Here is a 19620-nt window from a genome sequence, read left to right as displayed (position 1 = left end):
AAACTGGAACTCATGGTCCAGTGCTTTGAGCCCCTGTCTGCTCCTACATCTGGGTGACTGAGGGTGGTGGCTGGAGGAAATCTCACATCTGCACTGATTTCTATTTCTATAAATTCAAGGGTTCTACCCTCAGCTGAGTCCTAATTCCTGCTCATCAGTCTTTGTACATGCTTCTCCTATCTGCCACCACAACTGTTCAGAGCTTTACACTTTCCTCAAGGCCCCAACCCACCCTCCCCATCCTCCAGTGAGAAAACTGAAGCCAGTCAGTTGATTCTTGTCAACCTCCTGCTGGATTGTCCTCTTTGCACACCACACTCCCTCTTAGTCCCTTGCCCCTGGCAGCCTGGCTGCCCCCCTTACTCCTCCCCCAACACGACCCCACCAAGTGAGACTTGCCTCACTGCTGCCAAATCCAGTGGACACATTAAAGTCTCCTCTTTCTTGTTCTCTCAGAAACATGTTTTATGTTGACCATATAAAAAGAGCTTCCACTTGGAAGCTCTTTCCTGCTTAGACTTCCGAGATATCAACTTGGTCAGGAATTTCTAGTTTTCCTCTATTTCACTTGCCATTCTCTCTCATTCTCTTTCTCCTTGTTGTCTTTTTCTATCCACCCCTTAAATACCAGGGGTGGTCAACCTCCTGCTGGATTGTCCTCTTTGCACTCTGCACTCCCTCTTAGTCCCTTGCCCCTGGAAGCCTGGCTGCCCCCCTAACTCCTCCATTCTTAGACAATCTTCTGTTCTCATTCTACATGTTCTCCGGGAAGTTTACATCCACAGCTATGGCTTCAATTACCATCTTTATCATATTAGGCTTTTTTGGTTCATTCAGGCTACTTCAAGTAATTGGGAGTTATTTCAAGAATAGAGAAGGGACTTGGGAATCTCGTGGGAAACCAGAAACAGCTTTACAGCTGGGCTCCTGTTGGCTGGACTGGGACTCAGGCATGGGGGCTCACTCTGGGTGTGGGACAGCTCTTGGGCTGCCTTAACCCCTCAGCAGTGACCCCAACCCAGCCTCATGATTACTTTGACTGGTGGTCTTTGTCTCTGCCTCTCTTCCTGTATCGTTGTGCTTCTTTGCCGCCTACCAGCTTCCCACTCCAAACTGCTCTCACAGCTTTTATCTGCCTTGTGGCTCAGTCTACTTATACCTTTGGTCCCTTCCATATTGCTTTTATGTAAACTTTAGGGAAAAGTCTAAGGCAGAGATATGGCAATAAACACATCATGAAGGGCTTTCTATGCCAGGGTAGGGAGTTGGAACATTATCCCAAAGGCAGTGGAGAGCCATGGAAGGGTTTTAGGCTGTTGATTAGCATGTAGTTAGGCCACCGTGGCTGCAGGATGGAAGAAAGGAGCCAGGCAGGAATAGGGACGAGGCTTCTGCAGCATCTAGGCAAGAGATGATGGCTCTTGAACTGGCATTTAGGCTGCGGGGATGAGAAGGAGACAGGTAAGAAACATTTAGGATTTTACATCAGCAGGGCCTGGGGATTTCCATGGTATAAGAATGAGGTAGAATGAACACCACCTCCCCTGAAGCCCTGTCTGGTGGAGGCTGATCCTTTCTTCCACCTGCTGTATCTCAGTTTTCAGACCGTTGCTCTCCACCATCACGTAAAACCCAAGGTTCACATCACCTACTACTCACCCTTGTACACAGTGCTTAAGAACATAGGCTGTGACACTGGATGGTCTGGGTTCAGAGCCTGGCTTTGTACCTTCATTTCCTTATCCAAAAAAGGGAGAAGAATAGCACCTGCCTCCGAGGGTTCTGGAAAGATTGGATGTGATGAGGTGTAAAAAAGACCTCGCACATAGTAAGCACTTAGAAATGTTGGACTTTTTTTTTTTCTTTTAAATCCCTACTCATCACTGTTACCTACCAACCTCTTGCGTGAGGACCCACTAAAATGTGGGTGTCTGTGACAGGAATTCCTGCTGTCACCCACCCTGGCTGTCTTCAGTGTTGAAGTGAACCATTCAGAACTCTAGTCTGACCCTTGCTTTGCCTCACTCAACTTGATCAGCCTATTCTCCAGGCTTACTGGGAGTATGTGGGATGTGAAGACAAGTGGAGCAAGAACTAAATGCTGGAGATGGTTTAAGGGATGTCAAAGGGAAATCATAAAGGAGACAGAGAGAGTAGGGAAGAATTAAGAAGATGCAGAGTCATGGCCCAAAGGAATAGTATTTCAAGAAGAGAATGTCAGCGTTGATGCTGCAGAGAAGTCCAGAAAGACGAGTAATGAGAAATGGCCATTGGATGTGCCAATTAGGAGGTCACTGCTGGCTGTGGTGAGGTGAGTCTCAAAGGTATGGTGGAGTAAGAGCCAGATTGCAGTTGTTGAACAGTGAGCAGAAGATGATGGAGAGACCACAAGTGGCTGGTGCACAGTAGGGAAGCTTGGATGCGAAGGGGAGGAGAGAGGCTAGAGGATGAGGTGGGTTCATACAGGTGTCTATAACACAGCAGGGAAATCGGGGCTGGAAATAGAGTAAGGGTTCCCAGGGAGAATACGGAGAGCAAGAAGCACAGGTAGGCCGGGCAGAACTCTAGGAACCCCAGTATGTAATGGTTGTGTGAGGGAAGAGGAACCAAGGATAAAGACTGGAAAAAGCTGTCAGAAGGAAAACTCTTCTGAGTGTGGACTGTGACGTCAGATGGACATCGGGTCCAGAATCAAGGGTCCTGGTAAGTCTAGGGACCCAGGGCTCCCACAATCTGCCCCAGCCCAGGGCCAACCCTCCCTGCAGGGTTCTTAAGAGAGATGCACTCACGGGAACAAGGACAATGGAAGGCAAGTATCGTTTTGCTGTGAACCAGGCTTAGGGATCAGACCCCAGTGCATAGAGCTCTGGCAAGCTCAGTTGTGGTCTGCACGGAAGGAAGAATTAGGAAAAGAGAGCACCAGAGAAATGGCATAGCCTGAGAGCTACACCCCAAAGTAGACATTTTTGTTTACTTTTCTATTATGAAAATTGTCAAACAAGAAGTATAAAAGACTACTTTTATTCTTAAGAATCAAAGAATGAAATCCCAAGTACCTTCCCCAATTATCAACGTATGGCCTATGTATCAAGGACGGGTGATCTGTAGATGTCAGGGTGGAATGACATGTGCTTCAAAGGAGCAGAGGTTTTTAGGGAGTGTGGAGAGATAACCAGACAGAATTGGCAATAAAGAGCGAGGAAGGCTATGCCCACCTTCTGGCTCTGTAGTATTTGGAATGAGAGGGAGAAAACAGCCACTTCAGAGTGTATCTGGGGGGTGCTGTCCTTAAGTGACAGCCAGTTTGTAGGGTTAGCACAAGAAATTGAAGGCAATGTGCAGAGAAGAATACAAGGAATTTTGTTTATCACTGCCTGAGTTTCAAATTTAAAAGATTTTGGAAGGTTGAAGAGGACTGACTGTATGAGAATATGGGCTGGACAGAGCCATAGAAGGATTTTATAAGTGCGTAGCACTTATAAACAGCTTAGCTATTAAAATTGTTATGGTGATGCTCAGTGCTGGCAAATGCTATAGGGAGACCAGTTAGGTACGAACTATGAAAGTCTCTGGGCTTCCATTCATTAATGCATGCATTCATTCAATCATTCAATCCTTTCCTCATTCATTGAGTGACTTAGTCATCCAAGCTTCCTGGTGACAGTAATAGGGATAGGAAAGAACCTGATTTGGGGTGAGGCTTTTCCCCATGAAAGCCCTGGAAGGCAAGATCTTCTTTCTAATTTCCATATTAGTAAGATTAGCCTCTTCTCCTCAGGCTCCTGGCTCCTCTGATCTTAGTGGCAGGTTTTCATCAGCTGCCCCAGGCCTTGAAAGTAGATTGCATCAGGCCCCAGAATGACTAAGCCACTCCTCGCTATTCTTTTTCCCAATGCAGAACTCACACCCCCATCCCACCACCCCCAACCACCACCCCCCACCACCCCTGGCCTGGCCCAGGCTCAAGTGACTCACGTGGCTGGCCTGCAGGGTGCCCAGGACTTAGGGGCTGCCAGAAAAGAAGGGAGGTGATATCTTTGATAACATGGTCCTTTCCCCAGCACTGGAGAAGGGGGTTGGGAAGCTTACATCTCCTAAAACCTTGAAGGAGTCAGAGGCATAGTTCTGTTGGGATGAAGAAAGAGAAAAGTAATTTCACCAAGTCTTGGGAAGGGGTGGGGTGGGGGCTACTTCAAGAGCAGGGTCCTCATTATCTTGACCCAACTGATTACAAGGGTCTGCCCTCAGGCCTTCCACAGTCACCGAGCATCTGAGGGTCAAAGGTTCAAGGGTCGTGATTGGAAGAGGGCGCTGAGCCCTGAGACGGGGCTTGTCCCAGCAGCCACCTGGGCTACCCAACCGATCACTTCTCTCTGTTTCCTTCTAGTCCTGGACACACAATATTCAGCGAGAGAAAGAGTTTCTGCGGAAGCTGGTGAAAGCACGTGTCATCACTGACCTAACCAGTGGCATCTGAGGTGGGCCCAGCATATGGCCACAGAGGCCCAGGCACCACCAGGAGCAAGCAGCAGCCACTGTCACCTGCCCACTTCATTGGCCTAGGTCTGGCTCTGCCTGAGAGGCGCGGGAGCCTTCAGGCCCAGAGAAGGACAGTGCCAAGTGGCCCCAGGGGTGGCGAGGCCTTGGCGGGGCAGCCAGAGCTGTGCCCGCATGGAGGCCAGCCTCAGAGACCAGCACTCAGCCTCACTCGCAGCCTGGGTCCTTGAAGCCGCAGGGCCAGGAGGCAGCCGGCTGTGCCCAGCAGGCCCAGCATGCAGGAGGTGGGACATTAGGCAGCAAGGCTGCTGCCAGAATCATTTCTCCAATCAGTGTTTGGTGTATTATCCTTTTGTGAATTTGGGTAGGGGGGAGGGGAGGGATAATTTATTTTTAAATAAGGTTGGAGATGTCAAGTTTGGTCCACTTGCCATGCAGAAAGAGACCACTAGAAGGCCCATCAGGCAGTGGTAACAATCAGTGGGCTTGCTGGAGGGCAGAATTGCCAGAACCAGCCTGTCCTCTTCTCCGGGGCTCCAGGGAGATGGCCAGGATCTCATGCCAGCGCCCTCCAGTTCATGACACTGTTTGCCTTTCTTGGGGAGAAGATGGGGTATTCCCACTCTCCAGCCCCTAGCCATCCCAACAGAGAAACCCTGGAGCCATCCCTTCTATGCCAACAAGACAGCTCATGGCCTAGAGCAGAGAGAACTTTAGAGCTCAGGAGGCGACACCTGGCCCAGCCCGATGGGAAGGGCCCCTTCCCCAGCTGCAGCTGATCTATGGGACAGTGTCCCAAGCCTGGACTGACCAACTTGTCAGCTGCCCTGGGTTTCAGCAACGAGATTGCCAGGTCCTTGGGTTCTGCCTTCAGCCCGGGCCAGATGGAAGTTAGGCCCAAGGATCTTACCCAGGCTGTGGCAGCTATCCTGTCATGGAAGCAATAAAGCTCTTCCCTGAATCTGGCCTCTCTTGCTTTCTCTGACTTTCCTAAAAGTAACAGGAACCCAGGGCCTCAGCAAGTATGCTAAATCCAAGGGCCATCTTTTCAGCCCACAGGTCCCTAGGTCATTTCACTTCTATCACCTCTGGGACCTGGGCAGCCCCCTAGGGGTCTCTGCAGTCTCTCCTTCCCTACTCAGTCCTGTATCCCCATGCCCCAGAATCCATCCAGGTGCCTCCTGGCAGAGCCAGAGGGCAGGGGATTGGAGCCTGTAACCATAGGACATAGTCACAGCTCTGCAGAGATAGAGTCCTGCGCAGCACAGGAAAGATACACTGCCGAGCCCACAGCATGCCAAGGCTCACAGAGCTTCCCCACACCTGGCACCTCTGGTTCAGCTTTGGAAAGGACTCGCCCCACCTCCACCCATAGCACAAAGGCACACCTCCCTCCCCTCAGCCCCCCTCCCAGCAGCAAACCGGAAGGCACACAGCCCAGCGCCAGGCCTCCCCTGGGGAACTTCAGAAAGGACACCACCACCCCCCAACTACCTCTACCTCATGCCCTTAGAGCTCTGAAATCTGATGCCTCCCTTCCCCAGCATCCCCAGGCAGCCTGAGAATGGGGCAAACACATATACTGGCACTTTAGGACATGGAGTGAACTTCCTGCCAGATACAGCCACTATGGCAGTAAATGGGGCTGGCTGGTGCCCTCACCAATATCCTGCCCACCCTGATCCAACAGTCCTGGTAGCCCCAGGGTCTCCCACTGGTAAGCCCCCAGGACAGAGAGAGCTAGCCATCCCAAGGGCCACTGTCTTCCCACATGCCTCCTCTTCATGCCTCAGCCTGCCCTCAGGCAGAAGCCTCCTCCAGGCCCTGATGAGGGACAGACAAGCCCAGGCACTCACTTCCTGTTCTGCTGGAAGCAGGGCTGCTACAATGCACAGCTCAGATGCACATCATATTCTTTGTGGATGGTACGCCCTGAGTTGTACAGGGCACAGGCTGCATGCCTGTAAGCGGCAGCCCTGGCTGACACAGTCTCAGGGAAGCCACCCCAGCTGGGTAGCTGGTTGTGGGAAGTAGCAGATAACAGAGCTGCTCTCCACTTGGACTGCTGCCCTACAGAGTTCCTGCCAAGCCAGCAGGCAGCCCCCACTGCCACCCACCACGAAGGGATCTCTGCAGTCTAGCTTCTAGTTCCCACTACTGTGTGGAAAATACACTCACAAAGTTGCAGTCCTCAGTTCTGACCACACCAGAACCACCTGTGCAGGTTCGGAAACCTGTACATGCCCACCCGAGATTCTGATTCAGGTTTGGGATGGCCTGGATATGGGTGGTTTTAAAAGGTCCACAGGTAATTTTGAGGCATAGCTAGGATACAGCTGGCCCACATACATTCCATGGGCACACTCATCCCACCCATGGCTTCCAATTCTCAGTCAGTTGACAATTCTCAAATTGCCATCTCCAGCCCAGTTCTCTCCACTTCCCTCCAGGCCTACAAATCCAGCTGCTTCCTGAACATTTCCACTAGGATAATCTACAGGCTCCTCCAACCCAACATGTCCAACACTGAATTCATGAGTTCCTGCCCCTCTTCCAGAGAGCCCCAGCTTCAGGAATGTTTCCCAGGCCAAATGGTTTTTCTTGCCTCACCCCACCCCCGCAACCCAACCCATCCAATCTGGTACCAACTGAGGTCTCAAAAGGGTGAGTTCCTGAAGGGCCTGTGCATCCCCCAGTCTTGCCACAACTCTACTTCAGACCTCATCTTCGCTATGGCAGCAGCCTCCAAACTGAATCTCCACCTCTGGTCTGCCTTGCCTGTCTGTAAAACCATCCTCCCCATTACAGCCAGTCATCTCACTAAAATACATGCCTGAACACACCATTGTCCTGCTTAAAAGCCTTCAGTGGTCTTCAGTGTCATTGGAATAAGGTCCAGACTGCTTACTGTGGCACGCAGGATCTGCAGATTCCTTACCAGTCTATCCCAACCCCCACCCCGCCTGCCAAATTGCCATGATTAGGCATCTGAAACGCTACCCTCCAGCTCCGGCTTCACGCTGCAGCTCAAATGTTGCTCCTGCGTGACCCTCCCCTTCCTCAACCCTCACAACCCCACTTCTTCCAGCACCACCCTCGCTGCGCCACGGGGTTTGCACGTGTATCTCTACCTGCAAGCCCCAGGCAGCGCCAGAGGTGGGCGGTGGGGCGACCGGAGCGGGGTTAGACCTGAGAGCGCCACGCAGTGCCTCACCGACCTGACCCGGCGGATGAACTGTCTGTCGAGAGAATAAACTAGCGGTGGATCAGAGAGGGGAGAGCAGTCGCTGCCGGCGGCAGGCCGGGACCCCGGAGGCGGCGCGCACCGGTGGGCGGCGGCTCAAGGCAGGGATGGGCCTGTCCCCTTCCCTCCCCGCCCTCGCTCTCCGTCCCCCGCCCTCGGCCCGGCCTCCCAACTTCGCGTGTCTACAAACTCCGAACTCCCAGTTTCCGCGCCTCTCCACCGCCCGCGTTCTCCGCTCTCTGCGTCCCAGGGTCCCCTCCCAGCGTCTCTTTCCCCCATCTCGGGGCGCCTAGCCGGGTCAGGAGGGGACCGGATCCGGCGGGCGGAGCGGCCAGGTGAGCCCTGAAAGGTGGGGCGGGGCGGGGGCGCTCTGGGCCCCACCCCGGGATCCGGTGACGCCGGGGTTGGAATTTGACACCGGACGGCAGCGGGCAGGAGGCTGCTGAGGGATGGAGTTGGGCCTGGCCCCCAGATACGGCCCACGGGCTCTGCCAGCAGCAGGTCCCTCGGGCCCCAGCCCTCGCTGCGACCCAGGCCCCGAGTCCCGCACCCGCGGTAAGCCGTCCGCTTGCCCATCCTCTCGTCCCAGTTCTCGCTGGACGCGTCCGGGGCTAGGGGGAGCGGGCAGAATGGTTCCCCTCCACTCCCTTCCTTGCATCCTCCCTCTCCTGGGCCTGCCGCGCTGCTGTCCGCCCCTCCCCAGTCCCTTCAGCCCCGCTTGTCGCTTATCCGACAGCACTAGCCCTGCTTGCCTGCTGTAATGTGAGGCTCTCGCTGCCGCTACAGGGCGTAGACTGAGTGCCAAGGCCAGGCTTTTGGCTAAAAGAGGTGCTGCCAGGTGCACAGCCCTGGGCATGAGCCATTTGAGCTGCCAGGGAAAGCCCAGCACCGATCCCAGGAAAGGTGCCTAAAAGAACTTGCTGAGGCCCCTGTGGTGAGTAGTGTGCTGGTGGGTGGGGAAGGCGAGGGCTGGGGCTGAGGGAAGTGATCAAGTGGCCTCAGATCACCAGAAGAAAAGATGGGACCAGAGCTGCCCTCATGAAACCTGATCTGGGACTACCCCTGGCCCAAAGGGCCCTTAGGCTTCCAAGCCTGGACATTTCACCTGACCTTTCCTCCATCAGTGAGAACAGTCACTGACCTGGAATCATGGGGCCCGGTATCCTGCGAGCAGACAGGCACACACCTTGCCCTGGAGGACCATAGCTGGGAGGCCTGAGGAGGTCTGGCCCACAGGTTTGCAGGCATTATGTGTGCTGCAGGGTTAGGGGTGGGGGGTGGACAGGGAGCTGTGACATCTGGGACCCAACAGTAGGTCAGCTAAAGAGAGCTTGTGAGGGCTCTGGGGCCCCAGAAGGCTATTTGAGGAACCCAGTGGGGGTTCCTGAAGGCTCGTGGGCTCAGGGGGAAACATCTAGGAGCAGAGCCAGGCTGCCAGATCCACAGGAGGCTGGAAGGGGGGCAGGCTTGGACCAGCAGTCAAGGTGGCTCAGCTCAGAGACCAGTCTGTTTGCGGTGTCCTGGCTGGCCCTCCCAGAAGTCAGGCCTGAGTGGGGCTGAGAGTATGGAAAAGCCCACCCTACCCCATCCCCTTTGATTCTACAGGCTTGGCAGATGCTGCCCCCTGGTGGCCTTGGAAAGCCTGGCCCAGGCCTGGCCTTCTTTGGGGGCCCATCGGTCCCGGCCATCTGCTGGCTCACAGGAGACAACTGTGATCAGAAGAGTGAACTCAGGTGACTCTGGGTCCAGAGTAGAGGTGAAGCAGGGTACAAAAGCTCTGGGTGGGCAACAAAGGCTGAGGCCTGAGCCTCAGTGTCGTCGGATAAGTCTCAGGGTGACCACCATAATTTTGCTCTGGGCCCCGGCTTCCTCCTCTGCACCATGGGCTATAGACACTTTGTAGAGACCAAGGATGTCCAGCTGCTTCCTTCTCCAGCGAGCTCTAGCACCTCCAGCTCTGCAGGAAGGTGCTGGGAAGGTTCTGGGAAAAAGGAAACCCCAGCTGTGCAGTTCCAGTCTTATGCACATAGGCAGTCCCTCAGCTTTTCTGAGCCTTGTTTCTTCATCTGGGCAATGGGGGTTATACCAACTACCCCATCACAACCAGTTGAGGCCTGAAAGAGGGAAGAGCTGCAAAGCACCTACTTAACACCTAGTAAAGGTTCTCAATGCAGCTACTTAGCAGCAGCTACCTCCTCCTGGGTCCAGTCCAGCTCTCCAAGCCCCTTGTTCCTCACCTGGGCAAACTGAAGTGGAAGGATAACCCACTCAAGAGAGAGTTCATCTCTCAGTGTTCCCAACTGCCTCAAGAGGAGGGTGGGGGAACAGGTCAACAAAAGCTGATGGGATTCCCTGGTTTTGATAATAGATATGGAGCCTCGACTTGGAAGCCCTTCTGTGCTGCCTCCCTACTACCAGCCTAGGCGACAGGTGAGTGACTCCTAGTGACTCCTGTCTGGTATGGAGGAGAGAGGGGCTTGACAGGCAGGAGAGCAGGGCTTTTGCCAGGGCAGGAATCAGATGTGGGAGGGAAAAGGATCTGGGATAGACCAGGAATGTAGAAGCAGCAGCTGGATTTCCGGCTTTCAGGTGAGCAGTGGTCCCCTGGGCTCTCTTAAACCCTTTAAGGCCTTCCTGAGTCATCCCACGCCTCACCCCACACACACTAGGGAGCCCTTCCCCTCCGTGAGCTCCACTTTCCCAGCCCGCTAACAGACTTCGCTGAACTCCCCCCACTCTAAGCCCATCAGGGCTCCCTCTTCCTCCCTGAGGCTCCACTTTGTCCCTCTGTGCAGCCCACCCTGTGGCCCGCCCTGGCCGCTCTGGCCCTGCTGAGCAGCATTGCGGAGGCCTCCCTGGGCTCCGCACCCCGCAGCCCAGCCACCCGCGAAGGCCCGGCTCCGGTTCTGGCACCCCCCGCCGGCCACCTGCCGGGTAGGTGACAGGGCGAGAGGGCGGGGGGGGGGGGCTGGCCCGGGACACCTTGCGTGACTCCGTCTCATTTTGCAGGGGGACGCACGGCCCGTTTGTGCGGCGGAAGAGCCCGGCGGCCGCTGCCCCAACCTCCCCGGCCCGCGCCGCCCCTGCCAGCGCCACCTCGTGGGGGCCGCGCGCCGCGTGCGGGCGGCCGGGGGAGCCGCGCGCGGGCGGCGGGGGCGCGGGGCTGCCGCCTGCGCGCGCAGCTAGTGCCGGTGCGCGCGCTCGGCTTGGGCCACAGTTCCGACGAGCTCGTGCGTTTCCGCTTCTGCAGCGGCTCCTGCCGCCGGGCGCGCTCCCCGCACGACCTCAGCCTGGCCAGCCTGCTGGGCGCCGGGGCCCTACGGCTGCCCCCAGGCGCTCGACCCATCAGCCAGCCCTGCTGCCGACCCACTCGCTATGAGGCAGTCTCCTTCATGGACGTCAACAGCACCTGGAGGACCGTGGACCGCCTCTCAGCCACCGCCTGCGGCTGCTTGAGCTGAGAGCTTTCTTAACGGGTTTGCAGACTGGACCGGTACCCATGGATCTTCCTGTTTGGGATCCTCCCGCAGGGACCCACTAGTCAGGGGCCTCAGTCAGAGATGGAGGCCTCAGAGCTGATACCCCAGCTGGGTGATGGATATCAGCTATGTAGAGATGGACCCAGGCAAGGAGCAGCAGCCCCAGGGGCCTCACCCTGCAGGTCCCAATCCCACAGACACCTGCAATGGAGACCTCAGCTATGGAGACACCTTAGGACCTACTGCTCACAGACTTTGGCACTGACCAGGCCATAGACCCTGGATCCCCACTCTGGAGAATCCAGCAGTGTCTGAGGCCCCAGCCCAGCCCCGTTGGATGATGGAATTTGGAGGAGACTTTACAGTTGCATGGCTGAAAGTGCCTGCACTGGAACTGACTTTGTACTCACTAGTGGGAGCTGGAGCCCTATTTATTTATAAGTTATTTATTTACTACTGTGGTTTGCCAGATCTTTTCCTGGGCAGTGGGGACTGGATGGGTAGGAAAGATTGGATGGAGAGCATGCCCTGACCATCCCACTCACTTCAGCCCCGCTCAGCAATCACGGACTGTATGCCAGGCCAGGCCTGGCCCTCCCACTGCTTACCCCCATCTAGCAGCTCTGAGATGGGACATGAAACAGGCAGAATGAGATGGCAAAGGCGCATTCGCCAGTCCCCGCAGCCAAATCACAACCCCTTGCACAGCACTTGGGGCCTGGGGTTACCCGTGGGACAGAACCTTCTGTGGTGAAAGCCCTACACTTGTGACCTCAGTCATCCCTGGGGACCCCTTTGTGGGTGAAGACACAGAGAACCACACATTCCTCCATCCCATTGCCATTGATCAGTGCCCTATAATCAAGGCACCTTGACAGCTACACACTGCCTCCACTTGCAAATGGTCCAGCATGGGCTGCTTGCTACCTAAAGTCCACGAAGCAGCTAGGGTGAGAGGGCATCTGTGAAAGGGCTGAGGGCACAGGGGGAGGCTGGCACATATGGATGAAGCACTGATGAAAAGTGGGAATGAAAAGGCAGGAAAGGACTGAGGGACCTGCATCTTGGTGCTGACCAAGGATATTCATTTTTCATTCAACACACATTTATTAAATACCTATTTTATGTCAGATATTGGATAGACACCAGAGATACAGAAGTGAAAAGGACATAATCCCACCCCTTGAGAAGCTTAAAGTATAATAGGGGAGGCCAAGGATAAATAAGCAATTACATAAATAATTATTTAAATTTAATTTGACAAACGGTATGAAAAAGGACAGGAAGTGAGAGGTATATAACTTTGGAAGGAAGGAAAAGTCAGTGCTGACCCTGGCCTCTCACTCTGACCTCAAGTCATCTCCAAAAAAGTCAATGCAAGCCCCTGAACTTTTTTGTATGTCCTGTGAAATATTGTCTCCTGGGTCCTATGGATTTGTACTGGAGAGACCTGTGTGATTCTTCTTTGGGAATAAGATGGGAACATGTTTTTGGAAAGAATGCTAAGTCTGAGGAACTGTGGGGCTGTCAGGAAGCAGTGGGGTATGTGGTCAGGAGCTGAGAAGGAAGATCTGGGCTGGGATCTGTCGGCATGGAGGAAGTAGCTGAAGTCAGTGGTGGATGAGAGCATGCAGGCAGAGATTTAAGTGAAAATAGGGTTGAGGGTGGGACCCCTCAGGCATTTGACACTGCTTGCTGAAATTCCTTCTAAACTGCCTAAGTGCCTGCTTGCTTTGGCATAGATGCCCCTTTCATCCAGGCTAGAGTGAGACGCTGTCAAGAGCTCTGCCCACTCTTCTGTGTTCACTGCCCCTGTTCTATGTGCTCCCAAAAGTTTTGTGCTAGTCCCAAATCCCCTTGGTCCCCTCCCTCTGCCTCCAAACTGATTCAGGATCCTCAATCTTCACACACACATGCCCCCAAAAGAAACCACGTGGCACCAGTGCCATGCTGCTTGCAGGGGGCTTACAAAGGCTGGGTCCCTGGCCTGCTTAGGGGTGAAGGATGATATATGTCAATTCCAGGGTGAATGAAGCCAGGGAGCACCCTGCTGGAAGCCTGGCCCAGTCCCCAAACCCTCCCAGCCCTGCTACTCAGTGGACAATGATATTCTCAGAACCTCTTAAAGAGAGGTTAAAGGTTAAACCTCTTGAAGACTGAAGCCATCTCTGACAACGCTCACCTTGAGAGGGGCAAGTCAGAGACCATGACAAAGATGCTGGCTCTAGACACTCCTCAAATTGCCAGTCCTCGGAGCAGTTGGGTCTTCCCCAACTGAAGACTGCATTCTGACCTCTGAGCCCCGAAAAGCTTGTGTCCACCTTCTCACAAAGTTCAGATGAAACGGTGACTTCTCTGAGAAGTACACATTCCCACAAGAACTAGCCACAGTTTGCAGCCCAAAACAACCCAAATTCCTCTTTTAAAATATTGTTTTTCCCAAAGGAAACAGGCTGCAGAGCTGCACCTTTGCCTACAACATAGCAGAGATTCCCTGTCACGTGACTACACCAGGCAATGCAGCTTATTTCCTGGGGACCACAGGTGGCTCTGGCAACCCCCTTACTGACTGTGGTCTTTGAGTCACCTTTGCAAAATTACATTGCCCATTTGAGTGGATGTCCCAGAACTAAGGTGTGGTCTCCTCCAAAGGGATATCAAGTCATCACCTCTGCAAGACAGAAAGCTATAGGCACCTCTGAAATGACAGTTTTTCCAGTTTGGGGAAACACCCAAAGACTTCCCTCCAAGATTTGTTTCAGCCAGTAATCATGTTTCCAAGTTCATGTGCTCGCCCTGCCCACAGCAGTGGGGTCTGGAAGTTTTTGCCAATGGTTTTCTTCCTCTTTTGTCCAGGGATTGCTATTTTCTCCTTGGCTAGAGATCCCTGTGGACTGGCTGACTACCTGTGGGCCTATCTTGAAAAGAAGAGGTTGGGTAGAAATCAAGAGATTAGAGAAAAGATCTAGGGGAACTTGTGCCTGTTATCACCTTTCTTGTTCAGGAGAAGTGGTTCTTAACCTGTTTGGGGGTTGTAGCATCCTTTGAGAATCTGATGAAGGCCTTGGACCTTCTCCCCACAAAAATGCTGAAAAATTCACTCAATTGTAGGGGGTCCATGGACCCTGTGAAGCTCATTCAGAGACCCCTCAGGAGACTAAACCTTCAAGGCATGATGCCCTGTTCTATTTATTAATGTGTTTCTGTAGCTAGATTCATTCTTCCATCTGTGCTCAGGATTCCATATCAGGACCGTCTGTTTCAATTATTTACAACCCTCCCCATTCGTCAAACTTTTTCTAATAGCTCCTTTTCCTCTGCATTTAAAACTTGCTCAAATATATCCCATCTTTAAAAAAAAAATGAACCTGCTTTCACCTCTCCTTCACTAAAAGAGCTCTTGCTGAGGTCACCAGTGGCCTCATCATTACTAAATTCAAGGGCTGCTTGTTAGCTTTTAGTTCTTTGAACTCAGAATCTCTCAACTTTATCACCCCTACTTAAAAAGCTGTCTTCCTTTGACTTGTGATCCTGAATTCTCCTGGTTTTTCCTCCATCCCACCAGCTGCTGATTCTCAGACTACTTTTAAGTTCTTCTTCCTCTGATTTGTAAGTGCTCCCCGCGGCTCTGATACAGGTCCTCTTCTCATTCTACTCTTTGTCTGAACAGCATCATCGGCTCCCTTGGTTTCAGTTACCACCTCCATGCCAGAGATGCTCACATTTAATCTCTAGCCTAGACCTTTCTCCTAAGCTCCAAGTCTGTATTTCCAATGCTTCCACCTGCACATCCTCGGAAACCTCAAACTTAACATATTGGCCCTGGATATCTTCTGCTTGCTCCTTCGAACCCACTCTCCACCCTGCCCTGTGCCTCAAAATCAGTGAATTCCCTGCTCTCCAGCTTCCAAACCTCCTCCTCCTCTTCCTCCTTCTCCACTGTTCCCTCCACAGTGAATAGCACCAACATCTATCCAATGACAAGCCAGAAATTTGAGCAACATTCTAGGCTCCTTCTGCTCCATCACTTCCCTTATCCTTAGATCTTGCAAGTACATTCCTTTTCTCTATTCCCAGTGCCATTCTGTTGAAGCCTTCATACTTTTTTGACTGATTTATTGCTCATCCTCTAAAATGGTCTCTTTCTCTTCAGTCTCAGCTCTCTCCAATAATTCTCAGCCCTGCAGCCAGAGAAATCATCATTCTTTTAACATTAATTGAACATTAACTGTCATACATTGGGCTGGTTACCAGGGATGCAGAGATCAGTCAGAAACATGTTCTGCCTTCAAGGAGGCCTAGATGGAGGTGGAGGTAGGGACAGGTTGCCAGATTTAGCAAATAAAAATATAGGACACTTAATTAAATTGGAATTTCAGATAAATAATAAATAATTTTGCAATATTATCCCATGCAATATTTAGGACATAATAATACTAAAAATTTATTTATTGCTTATCTGATATTCAGTTAACTGGGTGTCCTGTATTTTTTTCTGGCAACCCTAAGTGGAAGGAAACAAATTAAAAAAGAACAATCAGCTGTCAAAAGTCCACTAATAGAAGTATGACTGGACTACAGGTATGTATATCAGGAAGGAAGAGGATCCTACACCCACAAAGAAAAAGGAATCCATTCCACCTGGTAAAATGGGGAGAAAGGGTTAGGAAAGTCTTCATGGAGGAGGTGACACTTGAACTGAGTCTTGAAAGATGACTATGTTTGCACATGGCCCTTCTTTTCCAATAAGGTCTGGATCTCGGCCCTGGGGGTTAGGGATGGGGTAGGGGTGGCTCTTTCTTGGGCTCTCTGTCTCAGCCAGCCCTAGTGGTAGTGGTTGCTCCTTGTGCCTATTCCTATGCTCTTTTGAGTTCTACATCTTACTAGCCAGTCCTCATTGTTCAGTCCCCTTACTAGCCATTCCTCATTGTTCAGTCCCCTGTTATAACTAATAATTCTTATAGTAAAATTTCCCTAGATGGTTACTGTGGTTTATCTCTCCTGATCGGACCCAGGTTGACACAGAGCCTTCGACGCAGAGGCAGTAGCATGAACAAAGGCAGAGACGTGTGAAACAGCCTGGTGTGTACCCAGGATCACCAGAAATTTGATGTAGAATTGGGGAAGGGTCCTCAGCAAGAAGAAAAGCTAGAGAGAAAATAAAGGGCCTCGAATGTCATACCAAGGAGCTTGGACTTTGTCCTAAGGGGAGCCACTGAAGGGCTTTAAATGGGGAGTGTAACATGATTGGTTAGAGATGTGTTTTAGATGGACCACTCTGGTTGCTGTGTCTAGTATGAAGTGGAAGAGGCAAGATAGGGAGACAGCGGAGGCCAGTTAGAGCTATTGCAATAATTCAGGCAAGAAATGCTGGGAGTTTATTCTAGGGCAGAAGCTGTGTAGTCGAAGGACAGAAGAGATAAGGCACAATAAGCAAGACTTGGTGACCAACTAGTTGTGGGGGCTTGATGAAAGAGTCTTTCCAGGTGTCTGATTTGTGTGACTGGTAAGGAACACAGAGAAAGTAATGTTTTTAGCATGTGATTGGGCAAGATGTTAGGGAGGTCATGAATTTGGTTTTGTGCAAGTTCAATTTAAGGTGCCTGTGGCACCTTTAGAGGGCAAAGAGGCCAGAGGCAATTGGATATGAGGGTCTGGAACTCATGACAGTCTGGGCTAGAGAGCACTGGGATCTTAGCTGTAAGCCAAGAGAGAGATGAGATAATGAAGGATAAGAGAAGCAGAGGCCAAGGCCCTGAAGAACTGTGTAAGGAACAGGGAGAGGAATAGGGACAAGCCCAGGAGGAAAACCAAAAAGAAGTGGTCAGAGAGGTAGGAAAAAACAAACAAAACAGAAGAGGGTAAGGGAGTGGTTAACAGGGCCAAACCCAGCAGAAAAAAATCAAATCATGGAAGGATCAAAACTGCCCATTGGTTTTCTAAAGACTGGGCTAAACTTTTTGCTGAAAACAAAAATGCTGGACAAACAAATATGTTTTTAAAAATTAAATGCATCTGTGGGCTGGCAAGAACTTAAGAAATACTCAGGCCAAAATGATAAGTGAAAGTAGGAAGCTAGAAACCTAAACAAATCTCTGAGGCTGGCTGTCACCTTGAGGGCATTTTTCCTTAGCTGGTGCACCCCAGCATTGGTTTATGAGGGCTCCTGGAGCTTATGAAAAGAAGACAAAGCCCAGAGCCCCCTCATCATGGGAGTCTATTCAGAAACTTCCCCATAAAACCAGGACCCCAAAGGGCTGTTAGTGTAAAGGTGAATTAGGTATAACTCTACCACTCTCCTACCACTCCCCTCAACCCCTAACCAAAGAAAATTGCCTGAATCCAACCTCGGTGCTAAGTGGAAGGGGGAACAAAACTCTCCTGAGAATTTGTAACTATAAATAGGCCCTCATCTGGTTTTGCAACCCAAAGTCACACTATTTTCATGGGCTGAAAAACTTCAAGCTGAGAATTTAATTTGACATGGATATGGATTGTTGGTTCCAATGGCCAACAGAAGTTCCCTCTCTACCTCTCCTGGGCTTTGGGATGCTATTTTCTGAATCTGCAGACCCTTCTCAGGGTTGTCACATGTTCTGGCCCCTCTATGTCCTATTCTTCTTCCTCAAAGGAATAGAACCCTTCTGTAACTAGCTCCCAAAGATTTACCTCCCATGTGACTCTAAGCTATCCTGAACTGTGATTTCTATCTCCTAGAGATCACCCTTGAATGCAGGTCCTCCATAAATGTCCCCACCCTCCCATGACCTACTTCAGTCCTATTGCCCTCTGCGTGATTGTGAAGCATGTTCAGGAGCCATTGTTGATGAGGCTTGGCTTCTTTCTCTGCTAGGGGATCCCCCATGCTGGGGTGGAGGAGCCCAGGCTGGGAAGCAGAAAAAAACTCATATTGACCAAGTTATGGCATTTGGGCCAAGCCCTGTATCATCTCAGTTTGTTCCTCACTGAAGGAATTATTCTTCTAATTTTGTAAGAAGCAAATCTGAGAAGAAGTCTCACGGCTAAAAAGAGGTGGAGCCAGGTTTTGAACTCATGACTAAGTACAGAATCTGTGTTATTCCCTCCTCCGCCCAAAACCAGCCCTCCAGGTCTCCCTCCCTTCCCCCACTTCTAACAATGAAACCTTCAGCCAGCATAAGGGCCAGGGCATTTCACCCTGTTAGGCACAGGCCTGAACTCAGCTACTTTATTTTGGCTTTCTGTTTCCTCCTTCCAAATGTCCCCTGCCTCTATGCTTTCCTCCTTCAATTCATCCTCCATATTGCAGTCAGATTTTTCTAAAATGCAAATCCAGTCATCACTGCTCACTTTAAAATCCATCATGGTTTCGTATTACACTTAGAATTCTAAGTCCAAAACTCCTACAAGAGTCTATTGCTCTCATCTTGTCTCCGTTTCTCACCCCTCCCCTTCATCACACACCATATTTATCCCTTTAAGGGGAACACAAGTTACTAGCTGTTCTTCAATTAGTTTCTCCGTAAAGGTTTGCTGAATGACTAGAGTATTCCCCCCGGACTTTGCTTACCAGCTAATGGAGCCCCTCCTTCCTAGGCTCTCTATTCAAGTTCAGATCAAGTTTCCCCTCCTCAGGAAATTCTTCACTGACGTTCTCAGGCCTCAGCAGCTGTTGCCCATGCCCGCTTCCTCACTTCAACACTAGTACAGAGATCCTTTCCTTTTCAATTATCTTTCCCCCCGTTGGGGTAGCTGGCCAGAGTTAAAAGAACAAACTGGAGGGGTGAGAGGCAGGGACTGCCTGGTACAGAGCAGATCTGTGACTGGGCTGTGTGTCCGGAAGCAAGATACGCTAAACGTCCAACAACCTAGGTTTCCTTATACGAAAATGATGAATGAAAATACCCACCTCAGAGTTGTTAAGAGAATTGGACCTAATTAATGTATGCAAAATATTGTTCCTAGCACTTAAATGAGCTATTCTTATTCTAATTACTCATAAAGAGAAGTTACTTTCAAGAACCGTATGAAAGTCTCTGAGCACTGTCCATGGCATGAGGTCTCCTGGCTACTTGTGGGGTGGTCCCGAGAGCCATCCTTTTGATTTCTGGAGCGCCCCAAGTCCCCTCTCATCTCTGGGTGGTGCTGACGCCCTCCACGCAAATGGCCCCTTTCCTGGCAGCAAGAATGCGTCCGCAGCGCCACGATCCTCCACCTACAGGTCCCTTGAATCACATCCTCCTCGGGGGCTGCCCGCAGCGATCATCGGGGGTCAGGCCAGGAACGCGAGTCCGCTGTGGAAGGCCTGCAGCAGGCCGGGCTCTGCGGGTCCCCGGACCATATGTTCCCGGCTTCCGCCGCCAGGCGCCGCCCTCGCTAGGTGCAACAAGAACTACATTTCCCAGGGTGAGCAGCGGCGGG

The 19620-nt window shown here is 51.7% G+C and overlaps 2 protein-coding genes and 1 long non-coding RNA gene across 14 annotated transcripts in view; 2 read left to right on the top strand and 1 right to left on the bottom strand.

The window, feature by feature from the left end:
* Positions 1-5462, top strand: part of ST3GAL3 (ST3 beta-galactoside alpha-2,3-sialyltransferase 3) — a 250394-nt gene extending 244932 nt beyond the window's left edge. For all 8 annotated transcript variants that reach the window (XM_037827459.1, XM_037827457.1, XM_037827455.1 and 5 more), the window contains one exon: positions 4388-5462. In XM_037827459.1, coding sequence (XP_037683387.1) covers positions 4388-4477 — 90 coding nt within the window. In that variant the 3' untranslated portion in view covers positions 4478-5462. The remainder of the gene's footprint in view (positions 1-4387) is intronic.
* LOC119527435 lies at positions 544-19560 on the bottom strand. Of its 2 annotated transcripts, none has more exons than XR_005215392.1 (3): positions 18770-19560; positions 3976-4125; positions 544-1438 (listed from the first exon to the last, which is right to left on the bottom strand). It is a non-coding gene; the product is annotated as an uncharacterized LOC119527435 (long non-coding RNA). The 2 variants fall into 2 exon arrangements; XR_005215391.1 differs by lacking the exon at positions 18770-19560 and adding an exon at positions 7629-7729.
* Positions 7828-11673, top strand: ARTN (artemin). 4 transcript variants are annotated; one of them, XM_037827463.1, is made up of 7 exons: positions 7828-8076; positions 8528-8675; positions 8866-8977; positions 9347-9474; positions 10110-10171; positions 10537-10675; positions 10751-11673. In XM_037827463.1, exons 5-7 carry the CDS (start codon positions 10112-10114, stop codon positions 11200-11202), a joined length of 651 nt encoding a protein of 216 aa, XP_037683391.1. In that variant the 5' UTR covers positions 7828-8076; positions 8528-8675; positions 8866-8977; positions 9347-9474; positions 10110-10111; the 3' UTR covers positions 11203-11673. The 4 variants fall into 4 exon arrangements, with proteins under 4 accessions (XP_037683391.1, XP_037683390.1, XP_037683389.1 ...); XM_037827462.1 differs by having other exon boundaries at positions 8478-8675; XM_037827461.1 differs by having other exon boundaries at positions 7828-8296.
* Positions 19561-19620: the final 60 nt, after the last annotated feature.

Source organism: Choloepus didactylus, chromosome 2 (assembly GCF_015220235.1).
Source record: "Choloepus didactylus isolate mChoDid1 chromosome 2, mChoDid1.pri, whole genome shotgun sequence".
Taxonomy (NCBI): domain Eukaryota; kingdom Metazoa; phylum Chordata; class Mammalia; order Pilosa; family Megalonychidae; genus Choloepus; species Choloepus didactylus.
Note: the sequence above shows the minus strand (reverse complement) of the source record. Positions and strands in the feature narration are given on the sequence as shown.